This window comes from Zingiber officinale, chromosome 8B (genome assembly GCF_018446385.1).
Source record: "Zingiber officinale cultivar Zhangliang chromosome 8B, Zo_v1.1, whole genome shotgun sequence".
In the NCBI taxonomy this organism is placed as follows: domain Eukaryota; kingdom Viridiplantae; phylum Streptophyta; class Magnoliopsida; order Zingiberales; family Zingiberaceae; genus Zingiber; species Zingiber officinale.
In genome coordinates this window covers 41,142,814-41,166,465 of record NC_056001.1, presented here as the reverse complement: position 1 = coordinate 41,166,465, position 23,652 = coordinate 41,142,814, and the positions used below count along the sequence as shown (strand labels likewise).

Below are 23,652 nucleotides of genomic sequence, written 5' to 3'. Positions count from 1 at the left end.
AAAAACGTTGTCTTTTTAAATTTATAAAAAATAGTGTTTTTCTTAATAGTAAAAATTATAAAAATACTCAAAATTTACATATAATTGAATATCCACAACCACAATCATTTTTATAATAAGACTATTTAACAAATAAATAAAACTTTATATTATACAAACAAAATGTATACATATTGATCCACAAATTAAATTTGTATCATACAAGTTATCCTTAACTTCATGACAATAATTTTTCAAACACACAAGTTTTACAAAACCTCATCATTGACTAACCGCTGTTGTTGGTGTCCATCGCATGGAATTTCTTCTTTAAGTCCAGCAATCTCTTCTTCTAAAAGGCTTTCAGCTATCACTCTTAGAGCCATCTTCTTCAACTTGTCATCAGCACACCTGGGGTTGTAGGCAATCAAGAAATTTTGTATGAAAACTTTCATACATGTAAATCTCGTACTAAATAATATGTCAATGTTATATATACATGTAATTCATACCGTAAGTGTGTTTATATCGTAACTGACAAGTTTTCTTTAGGGCCAACTTCTACTCAAGCTCTTTAAACACTGCATCAAAATAAAAAAATTGGCATTAGTTCTGTGCTAAATGAAAATCATATTTAGAGGAAAAAGTGGGAGTGCTGTAGATGGATATATTAACCAAGCATATTAATGTTTGACCTGTCTTTACAAGTTCTAAGCATATATATTAACCAAGCATATAACCTAAGAGGAATAAGTTACAAAATGCTACTTGATGTTTGACCTGTCTTTATTGGATTTTGCGGCCCGGTCTTCTTGTAGCCAGGCACAATGTAATACTTGATCTTGACTCTACCTTTGCAGTTGTTTCGGCTTGAGGAGTGGCAAAGAATGGTGGAGTAGAGGATGGATTTCAGGTATTCATCCGTGCCATCGAGGAAATGACTCCAGTAGGTGACTAGCATGTTGACCAGGGCATGCTTGGAGAAGATGACTTGTTTCAGAAGCTTTTTAGATCAAAGATACGAAGTGCATTGTTATAAAACTAGATGCACGAACACTTGCTTATACGGTTCTTGAAATAAAATACATTCATCATCACTAGCCCAAGCTCAATAAGGAAAATTCACGGTAAATGTGCATAGTATACCTCAGATACTGCAGATGATAGGGAAGGCCAGAAGACAGTTTGACGCAAATATTGAGATTGCCCAAGCCAATCCATGGTACTAATCCTGACAGCTCCTCCAAATATCACTGACTTGATTGTGTCCACCCATCCTTGTTCATCAGCTTGGAACCTTTGAAATGAAAGCTGCATTGGGTACATGGAAAAAACAACAAAAAGGGAGGATAAATGATAGCCACCAACCTAATTGTTCACAAATATCTGTATAAGTTATTAAGGGTGTTCATAGAAGTTGATCCTTTAGCCATGTCTGTTAGATGGTCAAATCTAGGCGCCAACTCAAAAATGTTGGCGTCCAAGTGTTAGTGTTCAACTACTTCTGACAATGAAGTAGTAGCAGATAATCAAGAACACAAGAGAATCTGAAAGAGTCTATATTTCTTTCACTAGTAGCAGATAATGATTAGATTAGAAAGCAAAAGAACGCATACCACACCAGCTGCTCCTGCTGTTAAAGCCATAGGTGCAGTGACAGCGCTTAATCCAGATGAGCACATAACTGGAATCTGAACTGCTCGGGAAATGGAGTATGCAACTGCTAGCGTTGGTGTGGCCTACATTTTAAAGAGGAAAAATATCACATTTTTCATCACAAGTGTGCTAAGATTTCTTATTCGTACTGTTGTTACCTTCTCGATCAAACCAAGGACACCAGGTTTTGATGGACTTGAGTATTTCCCTCCTTCAGTTTGGATTATATCAGCACCTTCCTGTTCCAGCAACTCTGCTAGCTTCACCTTTTTAAATTGAACAAAAAACAACGAGAGATTGTGTTAGTGACAAATCTCAGTTTACGAGGAAATAAATGAGCTACCTGATCAGGGAGACTAAGCATGTGTGGCACGGTTACAGACAGTGTAATGGATGGAAGAATCCTTCTAGTTTCTCTAGTGAGCTTTAGAATCTGACAATGGCACCACAGAATAGTGACGAGATAGAAATAGCTGAAAATACTCGAGGAACTGCAAGGAAAAGTACGATCATGATTCATATACCTGTTCAGGGGAAAACTGAATTCCCATCTCGTAGAAAGAATCATAATTTCCAATTTCCACCTGCATTTAGCACAAGGATTTTAATGTTTGGTATGACAGACAATCCGATCGAAACCAGTCAAGTTCATCGCATCCTAACCATTTGGGCACCTGCTTCCACTGCAGAAGGAAATGCCAAAGGGTCCACAGAGGAAACACAAATATGCAAGAACAAGATCATCATAAGAAAGAAGAGCTGTGGAACTCTGAAAATGCGAGCTACTGAGGCAGCGAGCAATCTACTTGAACAAGGTAATCATGCAGCGTTGGAACTCTGTCGTGAGCATCAAAGACCAAATATTACCAAATATTAAGATCACTGACAAACCAAATAATACCTTATTTTTAACAGCTATCTAGAGGATCTGGCTTTTTGACTTGAAGCTGGTTCAAAGAAGACAAATCAAATATACAAATACTAAGATGAAAGCATAATGAAGTAGTTAACTTTTTCTACTTTACCTGATTATAAGATCTACAGCTTCTTGCTCAGTATTTTGCTGCACGAGTAATTATTAGAAAAACAAACCCAATAGTGGAACAAAAGCTAGATAAAGAAACTAGATAATTTACACTGACAGAACTTTACAGAATAACATATAATACAGTGCTTTGTCCTTGCATATTAATCCAGAAAACATCCTTTCACCTAAGTGACAATTTTTCCAAAACATCATCATTCACTAAAAATTTTCACAAGTTTTTAAACTTCAGTGACAACTTTTCTTTGGGGTCAACTGCTCAAGGTCGATCTGGTAACTATGCACTGCATCAAAAAAATTGGCATTAACTATGATTCCACCAAAAAAAACCACCATTCCATGAACTTAAATCTAAATAGAATTATGGCAACTATCATTCCATACCTATTCATAAATATGATCTTGTATGCACTCCGCCAACTCGGACCGAACCTCATCAATTTGTTCACGAGAGTACCCTATTTTTGTGAACTGTGAGCATACACAATTTATGTTAATGGAAAAAATAATCAACACTGATCACTTTGCAATTTTAAATAGTTTATGTCAAATAATTTGAGATAAGCTAAATAATGTTACTATTGATTGCAGCGAATCTCTCTCAATAGTCTCAACTTCTTCAATAATTTCTCTCATAAATCGCATCACAAAAAAATCACATTGTTTCGCATCCGGTTGTTGAGGAGCCTATATATAGTAATTAGAGTCAAATTGTTAATGAAAATTATACACATTACAATATATGTTAAACAAAAGTACACATACCTTAACTACTTCCCACTTAACATTTTTCCTACCTTTCCTTCCCTTGGTTGAATTAAACAATTTTAAGGCCCTTCATACGTTAAGAATATTTGTTAAATAAGATTTTTATTATAATAAATATTTACTAAAAGAAATCTGAACTCACATTTCCATTACGTATTTTGAATCATCATCGCGAATGCGGCAACTTAGGGAATCCAGTAGGTAAATAGCATCCTTGTAAGGTTCAATAACACTAAGATTCCAATGGAAACTAGGCAAATACATAGGATTAGATCATAAAATTGAATAAATTATTGAAAGGAAGCAATTGAAAGTGATGTTTTACTTCTTGCTTACCCGACATTACATGGCACTAACACTAGTTGATCTATTGATGCACTTGTCAACTTATCTGCTAAAAGAGTTGCCCTTTGATTCTGGGTTTCAAGCTTAACCGATTTGTCTTGTGCCGTTTTTGCCAGATATGGGAGTTTGTGAGGATTCATAAATCTGAATTTCTTTGTCTTGGTATCTTTCACCATCTTTTTATATAGACACCTATCATTGCAAAGAAAAAAAATATTTAGATACTAAATAATAAAATTTAGATACAAAACACTCATAATAAGTTGGAAAAATAATGATCACTCATAACACTAAGTTATGGTGATGATAGTAACATCCATACATGAGAACTTACTATGAACAGTCTTGCATATTAAACATACCGTAAATGTATACATGCAAATTCTTTTATTTCTTGAGGACAAGCACATTTAAGATACTTAAAAATATACAAGAAAAAGATATGAGCAAAGTACTTCCTGTCTAGAAGAACAAATGGCAGAAGGCAAACATTAAGGGTCGGTTGAAAATGAATGAGCTATATTTATGTAAAGTGTACCACATCAATTGATATTAGTAAACCTCTCAATAGAAATGATGAACTATTAACTTAATGAGAATAACATGGTATGAGAAAATTACTAGAAGTTGAATTTTTCAAGAGTAAACTTGTTCACACAACAATATTAGTAAACTTCTTGCAGTTCAAATCAGGGATTTTCTGTCTTGCTAGATATTAGAATTTCCCAACAAACATAAAGCAATGCAGTAATTTCCCAGCATAAGTAAAGCAATGCAGTTGCAACTGAGAAAATAATATTTAGATACTAAATAATAAAATTTAGATACAAAACAATCATGTGGATTAAAAAATAATGATCACTCATAATAAGTTGGTGAAATTGTAACAATAAACCATAATAAGTTGCTAAAATTGGGAAGCAAACATGTGATGAAAAAGTTGCTGAAATTGCTTAAATAAACTTACTTACCATATGTAGGCAACGATCAAATTTCCTGAAATTGACTCCAAATGATACAAAGAATTGATGTCCTCAAGGTCAAGAAAAAGTTCACAATCTTCATCAAACACTTCATTATCTAAGCACATTGATATACATTTTCCTCCATCTAGAGCATGCTTACTGTAACAATATAACATATGTAATTCTCTTGGGACACTTGTTGACAAAGTAGGTTTTGATTTTTTTAGTTCAAACTTCTTCCTTCTAGGCTTCTAATAATTTCAAATATAAACAAGTTAGATATAGCTAGGTTGAATAATAATAAAGTGGCAATATAATTAGAAATATAATAATAAAGTGACAATATAATTAGAAATATAATATCTCATATACCTCATCTTGCTTCACAATCTGCTGTTCAGGCCAAGCCACAACAGTTCCTATGGCATCACCAATTACTTCACATTCACTTGGAATTGGATATGGCAAAGGAGCGGATTTGTCCACTGCTTGATCAATGGAGACTCGAATGCAATTCTTGGGAAATGGAATACCATGAAGCATTTTTTCCATGCCATTGAAACAAACAATTGTACCATATGCAGCAATATTTGAGCAAGATTCCAATGTCAATGCAACTGATTGACCCTAAAATATTAAAAAAAACATGTTGATTATATTTAGTTTATAATGCTATAATAATAATGAATATCACTATAACTTATATTTTACCTGTAAAACTTCGTCTTTACCCACAATCTGTACGTCATCTTCTTCAATATTCTTCTGATGAAACTTCACCGAGCAACTGCCTTTGTCATCAATTGAATTGTCCCATGCACCCCAAATCCAAATGACAGAGTTGAAGGCTTTGCAGCAGTAGGAGCGGAGAACATAGATGCACTGGAGGGAGTTGATGTAGCAGCATTGGTAAACCCAAAGGAAGGTTGGGACACAGCAGATGTCGGAGTCGCAAAAGAAAAGCCAGTTGCCAAGGTGGACGTGGTAGTAACAGGTGAGGACGAAGTAGTACTACCAGACGACACTGCATCGAACGAACTCGGAGCAAAGGAACTGCCACTTCCAAAGGAGAAAGGAGAGGTCGAAATGCTGGTGATAGCAGGAGAGGAGGTAGCGGTAGCAGAAGAAGAGAATAGAGGGGACGCAGAGGAGGAGGCAGGAAACGGGGATACGAAGGATGGAGCTGGAGCAGACGTCGGCACAGAAAAGGCGGGGGGAGATGAGGACGTAGCAAACGAAGGCACCGAAGGTGCGGCACTAGCTGACGAAGCAAACAGTGTCTGAGCCGAGGACAAGGCCGGCGCCGGCGCCGGCGCTGGAGGGGAAGCGGAAGTACCAAACAACGGAGAGGCAGCAGTGGAAGACGAACCGAAGCCGAAGTTGGGAGTCGAAGCCCCCAATCCAAAACCAAAATTAGGGCTTGAGGAAGCGGAAGGTGCGGCGGATGCTGAGGGAAAAGGGATGGGTTTGGGAGAAGAGACCGCCTGCGAGGAAAAGAGACCGGGGGTAGTAGAGGCGGAGGATGGAGCAGATGGCGAGAAAAGACTAGAGGTAGTAGAGGCGGAGGATGGAGCAGATGGCGGGAAAAGACTGAAGGTAGAAGCGGCGGAAGATGGAGCAGACGTCGAGAAAAGACTGGAGGTAGAAAAGGCTGAGGATGCGGCCGATGAGGAGCCAAAGGTTGAGAGGCCGAAGAGAGATGGGGAGGAACCGGCGGAGGAAGAAGCGCCTAGGGAGAAACCAGTGGCGGAAGATGAGGCGGCGCCAGCGGCGGTGGGAGCGAAGGAGAAGGGGGAGGCGGAGGAGAGGGAGAAAGAGGAGGAAGCGGAAGAGACTGAGGGTTTGGGTCGACTTGGAGGAGTTGGGCCGGCGTGAGGAGTTTTGCGTGAGGAGTTTGGGTCGAGATTAGGGTTCAGAGGAGATCACGCGGCAAGGAGAGGAGAAGGCGCTCGTGGAGAGGAGTGGAGAGGAGAAGGCACTCGTGGAGAGGAGTGGAGAGGAGAACTCGTGGAGAGGAGTGGTGAGGAGAAGGCGCGCGCGTTGAGGGTTTAGAGTTTAGCAAAGCGAGGGCTGCGAATTTATTTTAAGTGAGTTTAGGGGAAACATACACAACACTTTAAAAAACGTTTTTTAAAAAAATGTTGTCTTTGACCATAAACAACAACACTAAAGACAACACTTCATTAAAAACCGTTGTCTTTAGTAAAAAGTAAATACCATAGACAACGCTTTTCACTAAAAGCGTTGTAAAACAAAGAACGACAACGTTTTTATTAAAAAGCGTTGTCTATTGGGTGTTGTTGAATGCAAAAATTCTTGTAGTGAATAGGTGCACCACCTTTGAGGAAACTGTTGAGAAGCTCTCACGTGTTGCACTACTTGAGGTCGTGGCTAGGGATGACGATGGGGCAAGTCCGTCCGAGGTCCTTTAGGAGGCTGAGCAAGTCCCCCGGGATGAGCTACTACCGGAACTGGTGCAGGAGCATTAATTTCTTTCATGTGTGCAGCTTGAGCTTCTTCCACATTGATAAATTCAGAGGCCCATTCAATTAATATATCTAAATTGGTAGGAGGGTTCCTAACCAAGTCCTTGAAGAAATCATTATCATTAAGCCCCTAAAAGAAGGCGCTTACCAAGATCTTCGTAGTGGCTGATGGAACATCAATGACCACTTGATTAAATCTCTTAATATAAGCTCTGATAGATTCCTTAGACACTTGCTTAATAGAAAAAAGACTCCATGGAGTTTTGTGATATCTCCGATTGCTGGAAAAATGATACATGGAGTTTTGTGATATCTCTTAATATATATATAGCGCTAGTTTGATACTAGCACCTGCAAATATCACGTTGGTGCTGATCTTTTAATACAATATCTAAAGTAGTGCTAACTAACACCATTGTTAGTGCTGATTTGCATAAATCAACACCAACATGGTGTTTGTTTGCATAAATCAACACCAATGTTAGTGTTGGTTTGCACAAATTAGTATTGGTGCTGGCTTGTGTAAATCAACACCAATGTTGGTACTGATTTGCGTAAATCAACACTATGTGTACCAATAGTGGTGTTGGTTAGCACCACTGTGTTGGATCAAAAAGATGCTAGAGGGAGGTGAATAATGTTCTACGAAAATCGAGAATTGAAACAAGTTATACAGCGGGATAAAGAAAATAAAAACAATGCTAACAAGGCCAAGTTTTACTTGGTTTGGCGCCTTCGACAACTCCTACTCTAAAGATCACACTCGTCAAGTGCTTTCGTTAGACAATCCACTAATAGTTCAAAAAGTTATAATAGTGAAGTACAAAAACTATATATGAAAGGTTATCAACAACAGATAAACTAAGAAGAGCTTGATGTCCTGTTGTCAGTGGAACATACAAGAGCAAAAGTTGAAGTAGATGTTGTTCTGAAATTGCTGGTCAAAGGCCTTTATATAGGTCCATTCTGAGCACCTAGAATCCCTCCGGATGCCTGGACTATTGCTGACGTGGTGATCTCTCATCAAAACTTAATTCGTCAAGTTTATCCACCTTCGGACGCTTGGACCGTTGACGTGGGTTCGGCCAGTTGTCATGCTCTAACTTAGCTTCAAGATGAAATTTTTTGGTCCAGGCACCTGGACCAACTCCAGACGCTCAAACTACCCGGGTGCCTGGCCAGGCCGCCCAAGCGAGGTTGGTCTGGGCGCCCTAACCAGCTTCGGGTACTCGGAGTCCGGGTGCCCGGATCCCTTCCTAGCGCTCGGAGTTCAGCCGCCCGAGCAAGGCTGGTTCGAGCGCTCGGACCAGCTCCGAGCGCTCGGAGTCGGGGCACCCAAATCCCTTCCGGGCGCTCGGAGTCCAGGCGCCCGGATCCCTTCCAGGCGCTCGGAGTCTTGGCGCCCGGACTCTCTCTTTTTCAGCCATCTTCCCTGCAAAAAAAATATAGTCCTGGGCAATAAAAATATATTTATCCTGTAAAATAAAATTAGCATAATATAATAAGATAGGAATAGTAATTAGATCCTGTCTCCTCAAGACCAGGATCTACTCAAGATCTTAAATTAGGTTTCTCAAATGGACCTAGGTTGGACCGACGCCAATAGTTCCCTCAACCGGGAACGCGCCCTCACTAGATCTCTTCTCCAGTTGCTTACCTCTTACTTACCTAATCACTTGACTTACCTTTGACCCACCAAGTCTTTCCGCCAGATGTTAGGTCCGCGGATTCAACTAGACTTTGACCAGTTATTAGGTCCCGCAGACTCAACTGAACTTCCTGCCAGATATCGGGTCCTGCAGACCTATCTAAACTTTGCACCAGCTATCAGATCCCACGGAACTTGCTGGATTTTAGCTTGGTGTCAGGTCCTTAAGATCCATCAACTTCTGCGCACTTGTAAAGTAATTAGACCACAAGCACTTTAATTTTAATCTCTTTGTCATTTATAAAAATCTGAGTTAGATCATTAGTACAAATTATACCAACAATCTCCCTTTTTTTATGCAATGACAACCTGCTTTAAAGTTAGTAAAAAGATAATATTGAAGGATAATATGCAAAAAGCAAACAACTAATTTAAGTTAGTTTTACATTTGAATTAGCTGATTAAGTTTGTTTATTTTTTTCTACATTAACCCTTATCCCCCCTCCTTTCTTTGGCATTCATAAAAAAAAAATACTAGGATAAAAGAATGATGGGCATAAAATGTGATTAAGTAATGCCAGATAGGCATGCAGAATATTACTGAAAATAAACACTTTTTATATCTCAAAATCAGTGAGAGATTTTAACATAAGCTTGTAAACATTTTTAACAATATTTATTAAGTAAAATTCTGGCAAAGTTATTTTCCAAGTAAAACATTGTAGAAATTTTCAAGGAAATTTCTACAATTGTTGAGGAATTTTTTTTCAAAAGAAATTTCTAAGTCAAGTTTTTCAAAGAAAAAAATTGTTAAGTGAGCTTCTACTAAATAAATCTTCGAAAAAAAATTTAAGTAAATATTTGTAAAAAAAAAATCTAATAATGATTTTCAAAGTAAGTTAAAGAAATAATTTTCTAAGAGAAGATTTTTAAAGCAATTTTAAAGAAAAATTTATCAAAGAAAGATTTTCAAAATAATTTTAAAGAAAAATTTTCAAAGTAAGTTTAAGGAAAAATTAAAAACATATTCTCACAAATTTTAAGGTAAACGTTTCCAAAAAAAATTATAAATGATTTTAAAAAGTTTTGATTTTCAAAAAACTTTCAAAATTATCTGAGTAATCTTTTTTAAAAATTTCTAAGTAAATTTTTTAAAATTGTATGAGTAATTTTTTTGTTAAAAATTTGTAAGTAACTTTTAAATTTTTCAAGGAAGTTTGAAGAAAATTTTTCTTAGAAAGATTGTCAAAATAATTTTAAAGAAAAAAAAATTCTTAGTAAGATTTTTAAAGTAGTTTTAAAAAAAAATAAAAAATATTTTCAAAAATAATTTTTAGGCAAACATTTTCCAACAAAAGTTTAGTAAATGTTCAAAAAGATTTTAGGTGAGAAATATTTTCAAAATACATTTAAGAGTATGAATTCAAATTAATTTTCCATATTTTAATGATATGTTGTTCAAAGTAAAATAATTTTAAGAACAAAGTGAACATATTTTTTAAAATATTTGAATTCTTTCTCCCTCTTAAGTTAACACTCCCTCTTAATTCGTATTAGGATTTGGATATATTAAATTTCAAGTGATTGGCCTAACACATTATAATTATCTTTGTTAGTTATAAGAAGTATCCCGTGGTAGTTTTGATGTGGTCAACCAAGTTAAAGTTAGGTCATGTGTATTTGATCCTTGTGTCTAAGTGTGCAAGAGCTTAGAAACACAAGAAGTAGAGTGGAAGACGCAACTAGCGAGAATGACGGCACGAGAGAGAGCCGATGGGCTCGATGCGTTCGAGGGACGAGGTGCTGTGGAAGAGTACACCGGTGGACGAGAAGAACGTGTACGACATTCGAGGGATGAGAAGCCAGGGACGAAGTCTGCTCGAGGAGAAGGCAAGAAAATGGGTTCGAGTGAGCCCTATTTTGGATGGTCAAAATCACTCAAGCGAGTGGAGCAGTAGAAGAGCCAAAGGAGAAGTTTATAGCTCGGTAGTAGCTGTTGAAGGCACCTTCAATGGAATTGAAGGCACCCTCGCGCCTTTCGAGAGGAAGGCGCCTTCAACCCTTGAAAGCGCCTTCAAACAGTGACCATTGCGAGGATAAACTTTATCTTCGCACAGATAGGATTTGTTACGCTGGAGGCGCCTTCCACCCTATTGAAAACACATTCTAACTTCGGATAAGATTTTCCAAGGGCTAAAAAAAACCTCTGGAGCTAGGAATTAGATATCAACTCTTGTATTCATTTCCTATCAACTTTCTGAGCATTCAACGAGTGTAAAAGGCTTCCTTGCCTTCATCGAATGAGACTTTTAGTGTTTTTTTATTTATCTTGGATTAACAACCACCTAGGTTATAACCAAGTAAATTTCATTGCCTATTCTTTTATTTTGTAATTGTTTAATTGGATTAACAACCACGTATGTTATAACCAAGTAAATTTCATTGCATTCTTTCATTTTGTAATTGTTTAATTTACTTGTTATAATTATACTGTTGCTACTAATCTGAGTTGAAAGTCGGGAAAGATTCATTTTTTTTCAACAAGCAATTTACCCCCCCCCCCCCTCTTGCCAATCCACCTGGTCCAATAAGTGGTATCAAAGCAAGGACGCTTCAAAAAAGACTAGCTACCACTGAAGCAACAAAACAATGGTCGGTGCAAACATTCGTCCATCGAAGTTCGAGAGAGACTTCACGCAATAGAAACGCTGGATGGAGGTATTTTTAAAAACATACTTTAAGATCCTGTTAATTATGAAATATGATTTTGTAGCCACCAAGGACGAACATGGAGTTGGAAAGGAAGAGTGTTTATGGACGAAATAAGAATAAGATGATTTCGTGGTGAATGATAAAGCAGAGTGTCATCTGCTAAGCGTCCTTCCACCCAGGAGGTTAATCGAATCGGCAGCTACGAATTCGCCAAAGAGCTTTGGGAAAAATTCCTGCAACTCCATAAAAGTTTTTCGGAAGCAAAGTTAGCAAGGCGAGGCATTCTCTAAACCCAGCTAACAAACCTATGAACCATGGAGAAAAGGTAGCGCAACTCTAAACATGGATCAAAGAACTCATCACTCAGCTCAACAATCTCGAAGAATCAGTAACAAACTAAGATTCAATCTGGTACGCGCTCAACACCTTCCCGAAAACTCCAGAATGGTCATCCTTAGTAGATGCATACTGCATTGATAACTATGATTTGGCTATATTATTTTAATTCATAATGCATATTTTTCATGATCTTTTCATAGCTTAATTTTACATTTTACATCATATTTCAATATTGCATTTGATTTTGGACCTAATTGTAAATTAGCTAATTTTCATGGTATTTGGTGCTAATATTTGATTTTTATTTTGTAGGCATCAAAAGGGTCAAGGACCTGATCAGATCAAGCCACATTTGGGCTCAAATCAAGGGCTAATCAAGTCGATCAAGCCTTGGAGTGTTTTGGACCGCCCATTGAAGATTAAGCAGATCTAGGTCATCCGTTGAAGATCTGGCCCATCCAACCTAATGAGGAGCACATCTCAGCCGTTGATGAAGATCTAGAGCTTTCTATTCCGATCTGAGACATCTCCACCATTGATCAAGCCCTAATTAATCTGGACCGTCTGATCAGATTTGAAAAAGGGTATAAAGGCTTTGAGAAGCTACAGTGCAAGCTGGAGCTCGGCGGTTTTCGCGACACCACCACTGTTCACCCTTCGTCTTCGTCCCCGTCGCAGCTTCCCATTCCACTTCCAGATCTGAACTTCATCCTTACTCATCTCCGACGAAACCCTAGTGATCCGGCGTCCAGCAAAAGAAGCGCAAAGCAGCGATTTAGGGGCGTTCTCCGGTTGTGATCCTGCTGTCCGTGAGCTTCATCCAAGCGAGATTTAGGGGCGTTCTCCGATCTGAGCTTTGGCCATTCTCTCTGGGGGATTTAGGGGCGTTCTCCGGTTCTCCAGAGATCAATCCATCTTCACTTCCACCTCGCGTTCCGGTTTCAGCAAGAGTGCTCTGTTTTCTTTGTCGGCTAGAGAATTCAGATGATTCCGAGCTCAAGAGGCGTTCCCAGTAGCTCTGGACTTCACCTGGATGAGCTATGGATTCATTGGGTTGCTGTGTTTGCTACAAGGGCGTTCTCTGAGGCAAATCTGTGTTTCGGCAGAGAGGAGAGGTTTAGTTTCGGGTTTGGTTGTGGAATGTCAATTAGGTTTTGTTTTATTTATCTTAATCTTTGAATTGTTCATTATCTTGCTCAGATCTGAAGATCTGATAGTATAGATTACATTTTAGTCTTTGATTTGCCTTTCTTACTTTAGTTTAATTTGAGTTTTCTTTCTTGCAATCCCATTTATGATTTCCTTAATTGCAATTCTGATCATGGTGAACTTTTGCTACTTTAATCTTGTTAAGCTACTCCATCAGTTTGTAATTCAGTTTATGCTTTGAATTAGATGATCTTGTTATCATAAGTTCATTAGATTCGATTATTTAGTTAGTTAGCTTTTGTTACCTGCATGAGAGCAATTGTTGTTGAGATGAAGTTGAATTTGTGAATGCTCAAGTTGAGGAATTGATTGTTTACTGTTGTTCAATGTTATTGTGAATGAAAGTTTGAATTTAATTGATGAATAAGATTGTGATCATGAATTAGACGTTACTTCAGTACTTATGAGAGTGTTTGAGCATTTTGGTTTAATGGTTGAATTTGTTTGAAATTTGGAATTAAATGCTAGTTTGGTTTTTAAAAGTTTGTTTGGTGATTGAGTTTTAATAGTTGCTGGATTGAGAATAGAAGGCACAATAGTTGACTAATTTGATTCAATGTTGCATGAGATACCGAATTAAGTTGATATTCATTTGATGGAAATTCAATTTAGATCAATTCTAGAATTCACACACATTTACTAGTTAATCCTTGAAAAAAATACGACTTGGGACTCCTTACTACACTTGTTATTTTAGTTATAATGAGTTTCAATCATAATTAATTTAGAGCGCCTCGTGACATATAAAAAGGCCGACACCATGCATCTCTAAGGACTTTGAGGTAAGTACATTAGAGAATTTGTTTTCTACTTTTGAACTCCATGAAACTCAATGTGTAGATCTTAAAGAAATTGAAAAATCGAACAACAATCTTGCCTTGAAAGCCAAGAAGGAAGATCCAGACTCCGAAGCATCAATCGATGAAGACGAAGCAGCCCTAATGGTAAGAAAATTCAATAAATTTAATAAGTCGCATGCAAAGAAATAAACTTGGAGCAAAAGGAAGGCCCGGTGTTACAACTGCCAAGGAGAAGGGCACATCAAAGACGACTGCCCAGAACTACAGAAAAAGGAGAAGGACAAGGGCAAAAGATTAACGAAATCTAAGCTCAAAACTCTGAAGGCGACGTGAGATGAAACGCCATCATCAAAATCTGAAGTTGAAGCCTATGTCAGACTAGCCCTAATAGCATACCATCAAAAGGAAGATGAAAGCAGCTCAGAGATAAACATTGATGAAGGGGGAGGATCATCAAAGAAAAGCTGCAATAAAGGGGAGCATCAGAACACGAGGTAAGTTAAGTACGTGTCTTACCCCCTGAAAAGTCATTTCAATTTATTAAAGCACTTTTTAAGGATTTAATAAAACTGGAAAAAAAAGATAATGTTAAGTTAAAATTAAACTTAGTAAGATCATGCTCCTTAGATATGTTTGATAAGTTAAAGATAGAAAACAAAAAATTGAAAATAGAAATCGAAAGGTCGAAACATGACCATGCATGCTCAAACGATTTTAAAAAGCCAAAATTAAGAAATTATGGTAGAATCAATTGGTACATTAGAAGTCATCAAGGCCAAATTAGAAGAATCTCACAGAAACATATTCCGAAAAAATTTATGATTAATCCAGTAGAAAGAAACTTATATTGGGTTCCAAGATTATGCCTAGATTAAATTGTAATAATTCAATATTTTTAAGTTAAATTGAGAAATCTCAGAAAGAAATTTGAATATTTAATTTCTTTAAAAGGCTTTGTCTATAAGTGATTGTTGCTCCAATATCCAAGAAGGTCTAGTGCCTCGCCATAACCTACAAACCAATTATTAAAATAAAATATTCAATTAACTAATTGTTAAATGGTTAACTGTTATAAATTTTTTAAAAAAATTTTCCCAATCTAAAAAGAAATTCTTAAAAAATTATCTAACTGATAATTACTGTTGTATACCCCTAAATGGTTTTTTTTTTATTTCTCTATTTTTTTATGTGATTAAAGAGAGAGACATAGGTATAAGTTAAAGGGAGAGTAAGAACATTTGGGGAGTAAGAACATTTTTATCGTTGTTCAAATTTGAGAAATAGGTATAAGTTAAGGGGGAGTAAGAATATTTCTATCATTGTTCAAATTTTTATAATTTTGTTAACTTGGTTAATTCTCTATATTGCAAGAATATAGTCTAACTACAACTTGTTATTATTCTGTTAGACCCTAACTTTAACTTGGGTTGATGCACATAAAAAAGGTAGAGATTGTTAGTATCCCGTGATAGTTTTGATGTGGTCAACCAAGTTAAAATTAGGTCATGTATATTAATCCTTGTGTCAAAGTGTGCAGGAGCTTAGGAACACAAGAAGTCGAGCGAGAGACGCAGCTAGCAAGAAGGATGACATGGGAGAAAGACGACAGGCTCGGTGCGTCCGAGGGACGAGGTGCTCCCGAAGAGTACAACGGTGGATGAGAAGAACGTGCATAACGTTCAAAAGACTAGAAGCCAGGGAGAAAGTCTGCTCCAAGAGAAGGCTGAAAAATGGGTTCGGGAGAGCCCTATTCCGGATAGTCAAAATCACCCAAATGAGCGGAGTAGCAGAAGAGCTAAAGAAAAAGTTTAGAACTCAGTAGCAGCTGTTGAAAGCTCCTTCAATGGTATTGAAGGCACCCTCATGTCTATCGGGAGGAAGGCGCCTTCAAATCTTTATGGAAGGCGCCTTCAACCCCTTGAAGGCGCCTTCAAACAATGACCGTTGTGAAGATAAACTTTATCTTCACACAAATAGGATTTGCCATGTTGGAGGCGCCTTCCACCCTATTGAAGGCGCCTTCCAGCTTCAGATGAGATTTTCCATGGGCTATAAAAAGACCTCTGAAGTTAGGAATTAGATATCAACTCTTGTATTCATTTCCTAGCAACTGTGTGAGCATTCAACGAGTGTAAGAGGCTTCTTCACCTTCATCGAAGGAGACTTTTATTGCTTTTCATTTGTCTTAGATTAACAACCACCTAAATTGTAACCAAATAAATTTCTTTACCTCTTATTTCATTTTATAGTTGTTTAATTTACTTGTTATAATTATACTGTTGCTATTAATTTGAGTTGCAAGTCGAGAAAGGTTCATTTTTTTTAAAGCAGGCAATTCACCCCCTCTCTTCCCAGCACACTTGGTCCAACAAAAGCTCCTTTGCATTTTTGTGCAGGCCGACGTGGTTCAGTTCATCCTTCGTGAGTTCGCACTAGATCGTGTTCAATACCTTAAAGTTGGTTTGCACCTCTTTTTTTCATCTCCGGAGTCCAGTTTTCAAGATCCATCAAAATTTTTGTGTTGTTGTCGATCGGAGGCTTGTATCCCATGCAGATGCTGAACCATTGGTCGAAGTCTGTCTTCAGGTAAACCTCTATCTGCTTCTTCTAATATGAGAAGTCGTCCCCATTGAAAAGGGGAGGACAAGCGGTGTTGTATCCCTCGTTTTGGGTCATTTAAAGATAGAACGTTGCACACAAAGAAGAAGAAGAAAGAAATCTCAAGACTAAGCCTTGGATTAGTTGTGTGGGAGATAATAAAAGTATTAAAACTCAATTGGTGTTGCACAAATTCAAAGTATTTTGTAACAAAAAAATGTCAAAAAAGTTAATTGTGCCAATTTGGACTATATTGAAAAGCTTAAAAATAAAAAAAATATTAAAATAAATTTTGAAAATCACCCCCTTACCTAATTGTGGTTGCACTAATTCTGAGCCAACCGGACTCTGATACCACTTGATGGATCAGAAAGATGCTAGTGGGGGTGAATAATGTTCTTCTAAAATAAAGAATTAAAACAAGTTATGCAGCAGCATAAAGAAAACAAAAACAATGCTAACAAGGTCAAGTTTTACTTAGTTCGGAGCCTTCGACGACTCTTATTCTAAGGCCCGCACTCATCGAGTGCTTTCGTTGGGCAATCCACTAATAGTTCAAAAAGTTATAATAATGAAGCATAAGAACTGTATATGAAAGGTTACCGACAACAGAAAAACAACGAAGAGATTGATGTTCGATTGTTGGTGGAGTGTTACAGTGTCATAGAAACTTTTTCGGAGCAGCACACAAGAGTGAAAGTTGAAGCAGATGTTGTTTCAAAGCTGCTGGTCGAAGGCCTTTATATAGGCTCATTCTGGGTGACTAGAACCCCTCTAGGTGCATGGATCGTTGTTGACATGGCGATCTCTCGTCGAAACTTGATCCGTCAAGTTTATCCACCTTCGGGCGCCTGGACTGTTAACGTGGGTTCGGCCAGTTGTCGTGCTCCAACTCAACTTGGGATGAAATTTCTGGTCCGTGCTCCTGGACCAACTCCGGGCGCTCGGACTGCCCAGGTACCTGGCTAGGCCTCCCAGACGAGGCTGGTCCGGGCGCTCGAACACTCTTCTTTCCAGTCATCTTCTTTAAAAAAAGAGTTAGTCCTGAGCAATAAAAATATATTTATCCTGCAAAACAAAGTTAGCATAATATAGTAAGATAGAAATAGTAATTAGATCATGTCTTCTCGATATGAAAATCTAGTCAATGTTTCAACTTGGGTTTCACAAATTGACCTAAGTTGGACCAACACCCACAGTTCCCTCAACGGGGAACTCGTCCTTACTGGATCTCTCCTCCAGTTGCTTACCTCTTACTTACTAATTTCAATCGCTTGACTTGCCTTTGACCCACCAGATCTTCCCGCCAGTTGTCAGGTTCACGGACCCAACTGGATTTCGGCCGGTTATCAGGTTCCGCGGATCCAACTAGGGATGACAATTTTCCCCGTGGATTCGGGGCCCCGCGGGGAAAACTCGAAATGGGGATGGGGATCCCCGATTTTTCGAGGATGGGGCGGGTATGGGAATACTATCCCCATCCCCGAATCCGCCCCGAATATTATTATTATTATTATTATTATTAAATAATAATAAGATTTTTTTAAAAGTATTAATAATATTATTATTAATAATATTGATATTAATATTATCATTAATAATAATGATAAAATAATAATAATAATAATAATAATTAAATATTGGGATGGGGTGGGATGGGGTGGGATGGGGATTTGATCCCCGTGGATTCGGATTCGGAGAATTCCCGAACCCGAAAAAATGAGAACAGGGTGGGGATGAGGATGGCAAACCCACCCCCGCCCCGCCCCATTGTCATCCCTAGATCCAACCATACTTCTCGCCAGATATTGGGTCTCATGGACCTATCTGGACTTCGCACAGGCTATCAAGTCCCGCGGACCTAGTTGGATTTCAACATGGTGTCAGGTCCTTCACACCCGTCAACTCCTACACACTTGGTAAAGCAATTAAACCATAAACACTTTAATTTTAATCCATTTGTTATTCATCAAAATCCAAGTTAGATCATTAGTACAAATTGCACCAACACACTGTTAGTACTGGCTGGTGCTGGTCTTTAACGTTGGCATTGGTAATTAAGACCAGCGCAACGTGGTGTTGGTCTTTAAGATCAGTATCAACGTGATGTTGACTGTGTTGGTTTCAAATCAACGCTGGTGTTACTCTTAATTAGCATCAAAGACGTCACATTGGTGCTAGTTTACGCAAATCAGCACCATATTGTTGCTGATTTATGGAAATCAACACCAATGTGACGCTGGTCTTCAAGAACAACACCAATGTGATGCTAGCTGGTGCTAGTTTCAAACCAGCGTTGATGCTAGTTTTTAAAGATCAACTTCAATGATGTCACGTTGGTATTAGTTTACTTAAACCAGCACCACGTTGGTGTTGATTTGCCCAAATCAACACTACGTTGTTGGATGGTGCTAGTTTCAAAGTAGCGCGGGTGAAGATCAACACCAATACTATGTTGGACCCCTGTGGTTGTTTTGATGTGATCAACCAAGTTTAGGTTAGGTCCTATTTATTTTCTGATCTCTGTGTCTAAGTGTACAGGAACTTAGGAGTACAGGAAGTCGAGCGGAAGACGCAGCTAACGAGAAGGACGGCACGGGAAGGGAGCCGACGGGCTCGGTGCGTCCGAAAGACGAGAGAGCTGCGGAAGAGTACACTGGTGGGCGAGAAGAACGTGCGCAACGTTCGAGGGACGTAAAGCCGGGACGGAAGCCTGCTCGAGAAGAAGGCCGGGAATTGGGTTCGGGTGAGCCCTATTCCGGTTGGCCGCAATCACCCAAAAGATCGGAGCATCGGAAGCTAAAGCGAAGTGGAAAGGAGCTAGAAAACAGTCCTGAGGCGCCTCACACTGGACTGAGGCGCCTCATACTGGTTGGAGGTGCCTTAAGCAGTTTGAGGCGCCTTCAACATAGCTTGAGGCACCTCCAAGCTGGTCAACTCGACTATTTGAGCGTGGATAGAGTTTTATCCGCATGAATTGGTTAGAGGCGCCTTGGACCTTCGAGATAGGATTTTCAAGAGCTATTTAAAGGCCCATGGAGCTAGGAAATATTCATCAATTGAAGCATCCAACTCTGTATTCATTCTTAGCAATAGTTCTGAATTATTAGTGTGTAAAAGGCTTCTCCGCCTTCAGAGAAGAAGACTCTCTTACTGCGCTTTTCATCGCCTTGGATTAACAACCTTCTTGGTTGTAACCAAGTCAATTTCTGATCTTTTCTTTCCAAGTCTTTTTGTTTTATCATTTTATTACTATTGCACTATTTGAGTTGAAATCGTTGAGGAGGGTATACTTTATATTTTCAGGCAATTCACCCCCTCTTACCGGCCTCGCTGCACCAACAAGTAGTATCAGAGCCAGACTGCCTCAGAAGGACTAACCGCCAACTAAAGCACGAAGATCAAGATGATGGCCGGAACAGGCATTCATCCCTCGAAGTTCGACGGAGACTTCGCGACGTGGAAATACCGGATGGAGGTATTCTTCAAAATGGATTTTGATATTCTTCTAACTATGAAATATGGATTTGAAGTTCCTAAAGACAAAGAAGAGCACCAATGGACGAAGAAGGAACAAGCAGACTTCGTTGCCAACGGAAAGGCTGAGTTCCACCTGCTCAGCGTTCTGCCGCCTCAGGAGGTAAGTTAGATCGGAAGCTACGACTCCGCGAAAGTTCTCTGGGATAAATTCCTGGAGTTTCACGAAGGTACATCCGAAGTGAAGCTTGCAAGACGCGACATCCTCTGGACTCAGTTTACGAACCTCTGGATGAACAATGGCGAGAATGTAGTGCAACTCCAAGCAAGGATTAAGGAGCTAATAACTCAACTAAGTAACCTTGGAGAAGAAGTAACGAACCAAGACTCGATCCGGTACGCACTCAACGCCTTCCCCAGAACTCCAGAATGGGCGTCCTTAATAGATGCATACTACATCTCTAAAGACTTCGAGTTAAGTACTTTAGAAAATTTGTTTTCTACTTTTAAACTTCACGAATCTCAAGTTGCAGAGCCTAATGGAGTAGAGAAGACCAGTCAGAACATTGCTTTAATTTAAAGGCAAGAATAAACGGTTATGACTCCGAAGCTTCGGTCGACGAATCCGAAGCGGCTCTATTGGTAAGACGTTTCAATAAATTTTTTAATACTAATAAATTCAGATCGCAGACAAAGAGGTTTCAACGAAATAAAAGAACGGTTCGTTGCTACAACTGCAACGAAGAAGGACACATCAAAGATGACTGCCCAAAATTGAAGAAAAAGGAAAAAGTAAAAGAAAAGCGACAATCTTCCTCCAAACAGAAGAACCTGAAGGTCACATGGTCAGACTCATCCTTCGAATCAGACATTGAAGAATTCTCGGGGTTAGCGCTAATGGATAACCATCAGCTGGAAGAAGAGTCAAGCTCAGAAATGAGCATAGATGAAGGGGAAGGAACATCAGAAGAAGAAAGTTGCGATGAAGGGGGAGCTACGGATATACAGGTAAGTAAGGTACGTAATCTAACTCCTAAGCTGTCCTTTCAGTTTATTAAATCTCTTTCTAAAGATTTACTTAAATTAGAAAATGAGAACGCTGATTTAAGTAAATTGTTAGATAATTTAAAATCAGAAAATGATCATTTGAAAATGCAAATTAAAAAATTGAAATCTACTGCATGTTCATATGTGTTTCAAAAATCAAAATTAAGAATCTTTGGTAAATTAAACTGGTATATTAGAAAACATTAGGGTCAACTTAGGAAAATTCCTAAAACTTATGTACCCCCAGATTTTTTATTAATCCTGTATGAAGGAACCTCTATTGGGTTCAAAAATCTGTGCTAAATTAAAATTGTTTTAAATTAAGGCTTTCAGAAGAGAAATTAAACGGATAATTTCTTTTGATCCTTTGTCTAAGGAAGTGGTTGTTGCTCCAATAACGAAGAAGGCCTAATGCCTCGCCACGACCTAGAAGCTAAAATATTGAAATGAAAAGTTTAATTAACTTCTTAGTAAAGCATTAGTTAATGCTTAACATTTTTTTAATCTTTATAACTATTTTTGCCTAAGATAAAACGTCTTTTAAAGTTAAAATTTTTTGGGTTTAACTTAAATTTTTTTAAAAAACTTAAGAAAAATCTTAGAATTTTTTTTTAATATTTTTAGAAAATCTTTTTCAAATCTCTTCTTACTTAACTTAAACTTTATTTTGAAATATTTTGAACCTCATTTTTGCTGTGATTAAAGGGGGAGAGATAGACACAAGTTAAGGGGGAGTTAGAAGTATTTTTCAAATCTGTTTGAATTTTTTTTCTTTTCAAAATTGGTATCATATAGAACTATATTTCATGTTGCAATTTATTTAATTGCAAAAAAAATTTTCTTTCCAAATTTGGTATCATATAGAACTATATTTTATGTTGCAATTAATTTTAATTATAAATTTATGCTTAAAAAATGTTAGTTTAGTAATTTCTTCAAAATTACTACTTGTCTATTTTTTCCCTAACTTGAACTTGAGTTGATGCACATCAAAAAGGGGGAGATTGTTGAACCCCGTGGTTGTTTTGATGTGATCAACCAAGTTTAGGTTAGGTCCTGTTTGTTTTCTGATCTTTGTGTCCAAGTGTGCAGGAACTTAGGAGTACAGGAAGCCGAGCGGAAGACGCTGCTAGCGAGAAGGACGGCACGGGAAAGGAGCCGGCGGGCTCGGTGCGTCCGAAGGACGAGAGAGCTACGAAAGAGTACACCGGTGGGCGAGAAGAACGTGCACGACATTCGAGGGACGTAAAGTCGGGACGGAAGCCTGCTCGAGGAGAAGGCCGGGAATTGAGTTCGAGTGAGCCCTATTCCGGTTGGCCGCAATCACCCAAAAGATCAGAGCATCGGAAGCTAAAGCGAAGTGGAAAGGAGCTGGAAAACAGTCCTGAGGCGCCTCACACTTGTTTGAGGCGCTTCACACTGGACTGAGGCGCCTCATACTGGTTGGAGGTGCCTCAAGCAGTTTGAGGCGCCTTCAACATAGCTTGAGGCGCCTCCAAGCTGGTCAACTCGACTGTTTGAGGTGCCTTGGACCTTGTTAGAGGCGCCTTGGACCTTCGAGATAGGATTTCCATGAGCTATTTAAAGGCCCCTGGAGCTAGGAAATATTCATCAATTGAAGCATCCAACTATGTATTCATTCCTAGCAATAGTTCTGAGTTGTTAGTGTGTAAAAGACTTCTCCGCCTTCAGAGAAGGAGACTCTCTTATTGCGCTTTTTATCGCCTTGGATTAACAACCTTCTTGGTTGTAACCAAGTCAATTCCTGGTCTTTTCTTTCTAAGTCTTTTTGTTTTATCATTTTATTACTATTGCACTATTTGAGTTGAAATCGTTGAGGAGGGTATACTTTATATTTTCAGACAATTCATCTCTCTCTTGTCGGCCCCGCTGCACCAATATACTAGTGCTAATTTTTAATGACCAACACCAACATGCTTCTGGTTAGTGCAAATCAGCACTGACAGTGGTGCTAACCAGCACCACTGTTGGTGTTGGTCTTGAAAGACCAGCATCAACAAATCAATGAAATGCTTACTGATCTTTAAAGACCAACACTAATGCTTGTACCGATTTATAGAAATCAGCATCCACTTAGTACTCATTTGTACAAATCAACATCATCTTGCATGTAGGAGAGTGACCTACATGTAGGAGAGAGAATATAATTATATACAGATGAGAGAGAAATAAAAAAACATTTTGAACATCTCAAAACATCGACGTTGGATGTTGTCCATCATTGTACCAGTATCACCTTGAATGTAGGAGTGTGACTTACATGTAGGAGAGAAGAGAATTATATACAGATGAGAGAAATAAAAAAATAATTTTGGCCATCTCAAAGCATCGACGTTGGATGTTGTTCATCGTTGTACCAGCACCATCTTGAATATATGAGATGAAAGGAGAGTGACTTACATGCAGGAGTATATATATATATAAAAGCACAGGCGTAAATAGTAAATAATGCGTACCTCTGTCGGTGCATGGACCCCCTTTATATAGCGCTCCAACAGCCAACGTGCATGTTTCTTGAGGTATGGGAATGTTCTCTAATTTGTGCTATGAAAGGACC

General features: G+C 38.4%; 1 protein-coding gene across 1 annotated transcript; it reads right to left on the bottom strand.

Moving 5' to 3' along the window:
* Nucleotides 1-1,550: 1,550 nt before the first annotated feature.
* On the bottom strand, nucleotides 1,551-2,379 carry LOC122013719 (uncharacterized protein ycf23-like). Its single transcript, XM_042569951.1, has 5 exons — nucleotides 2,299-2,379; nucleotides 2,160-2,219; nucleotides 1,979-2,068; nucleotides 1,794-1,901; nucleotides 1,551-1,718 (listed from the first exon to the last, which is right to left on the bottom strand). The coding sequence occupies exons 1-5, from the start codon at nucleotides 2,377-2,379 to the stop codon at nucleotides 1,551-1,553; spliced, it is 507 nt and encodes a 168-aa protein (XP_042425885.1).
* Nucleotides 2,380-23,652: the final 21,273 nt, after the last annotated feature.

Coding starts and splice junctions, on each gene's coding strand:
- LOC122013719 (XM_042569951.1), bottom strand. CDS start 2,379: ATGATCTTGTTCTTGCATATTTGTGTTTCCTCTGTGGACCCTTTGGCA. Junction 1,902..1,978: donor TGCTTAGTCTCCCTGATCAG/GTAGCTCATTTA, acceptor CAATTTAAAAAG/GTGAAGCTAGCAGAGTTGCT. Junction 1,719..1,793: donor TCCTTGGTTTGATCGAGAAG/GTAACAACAGTA, acceptor TTTAAAATGTAG/GCCACACCAACGCTAGCAGT.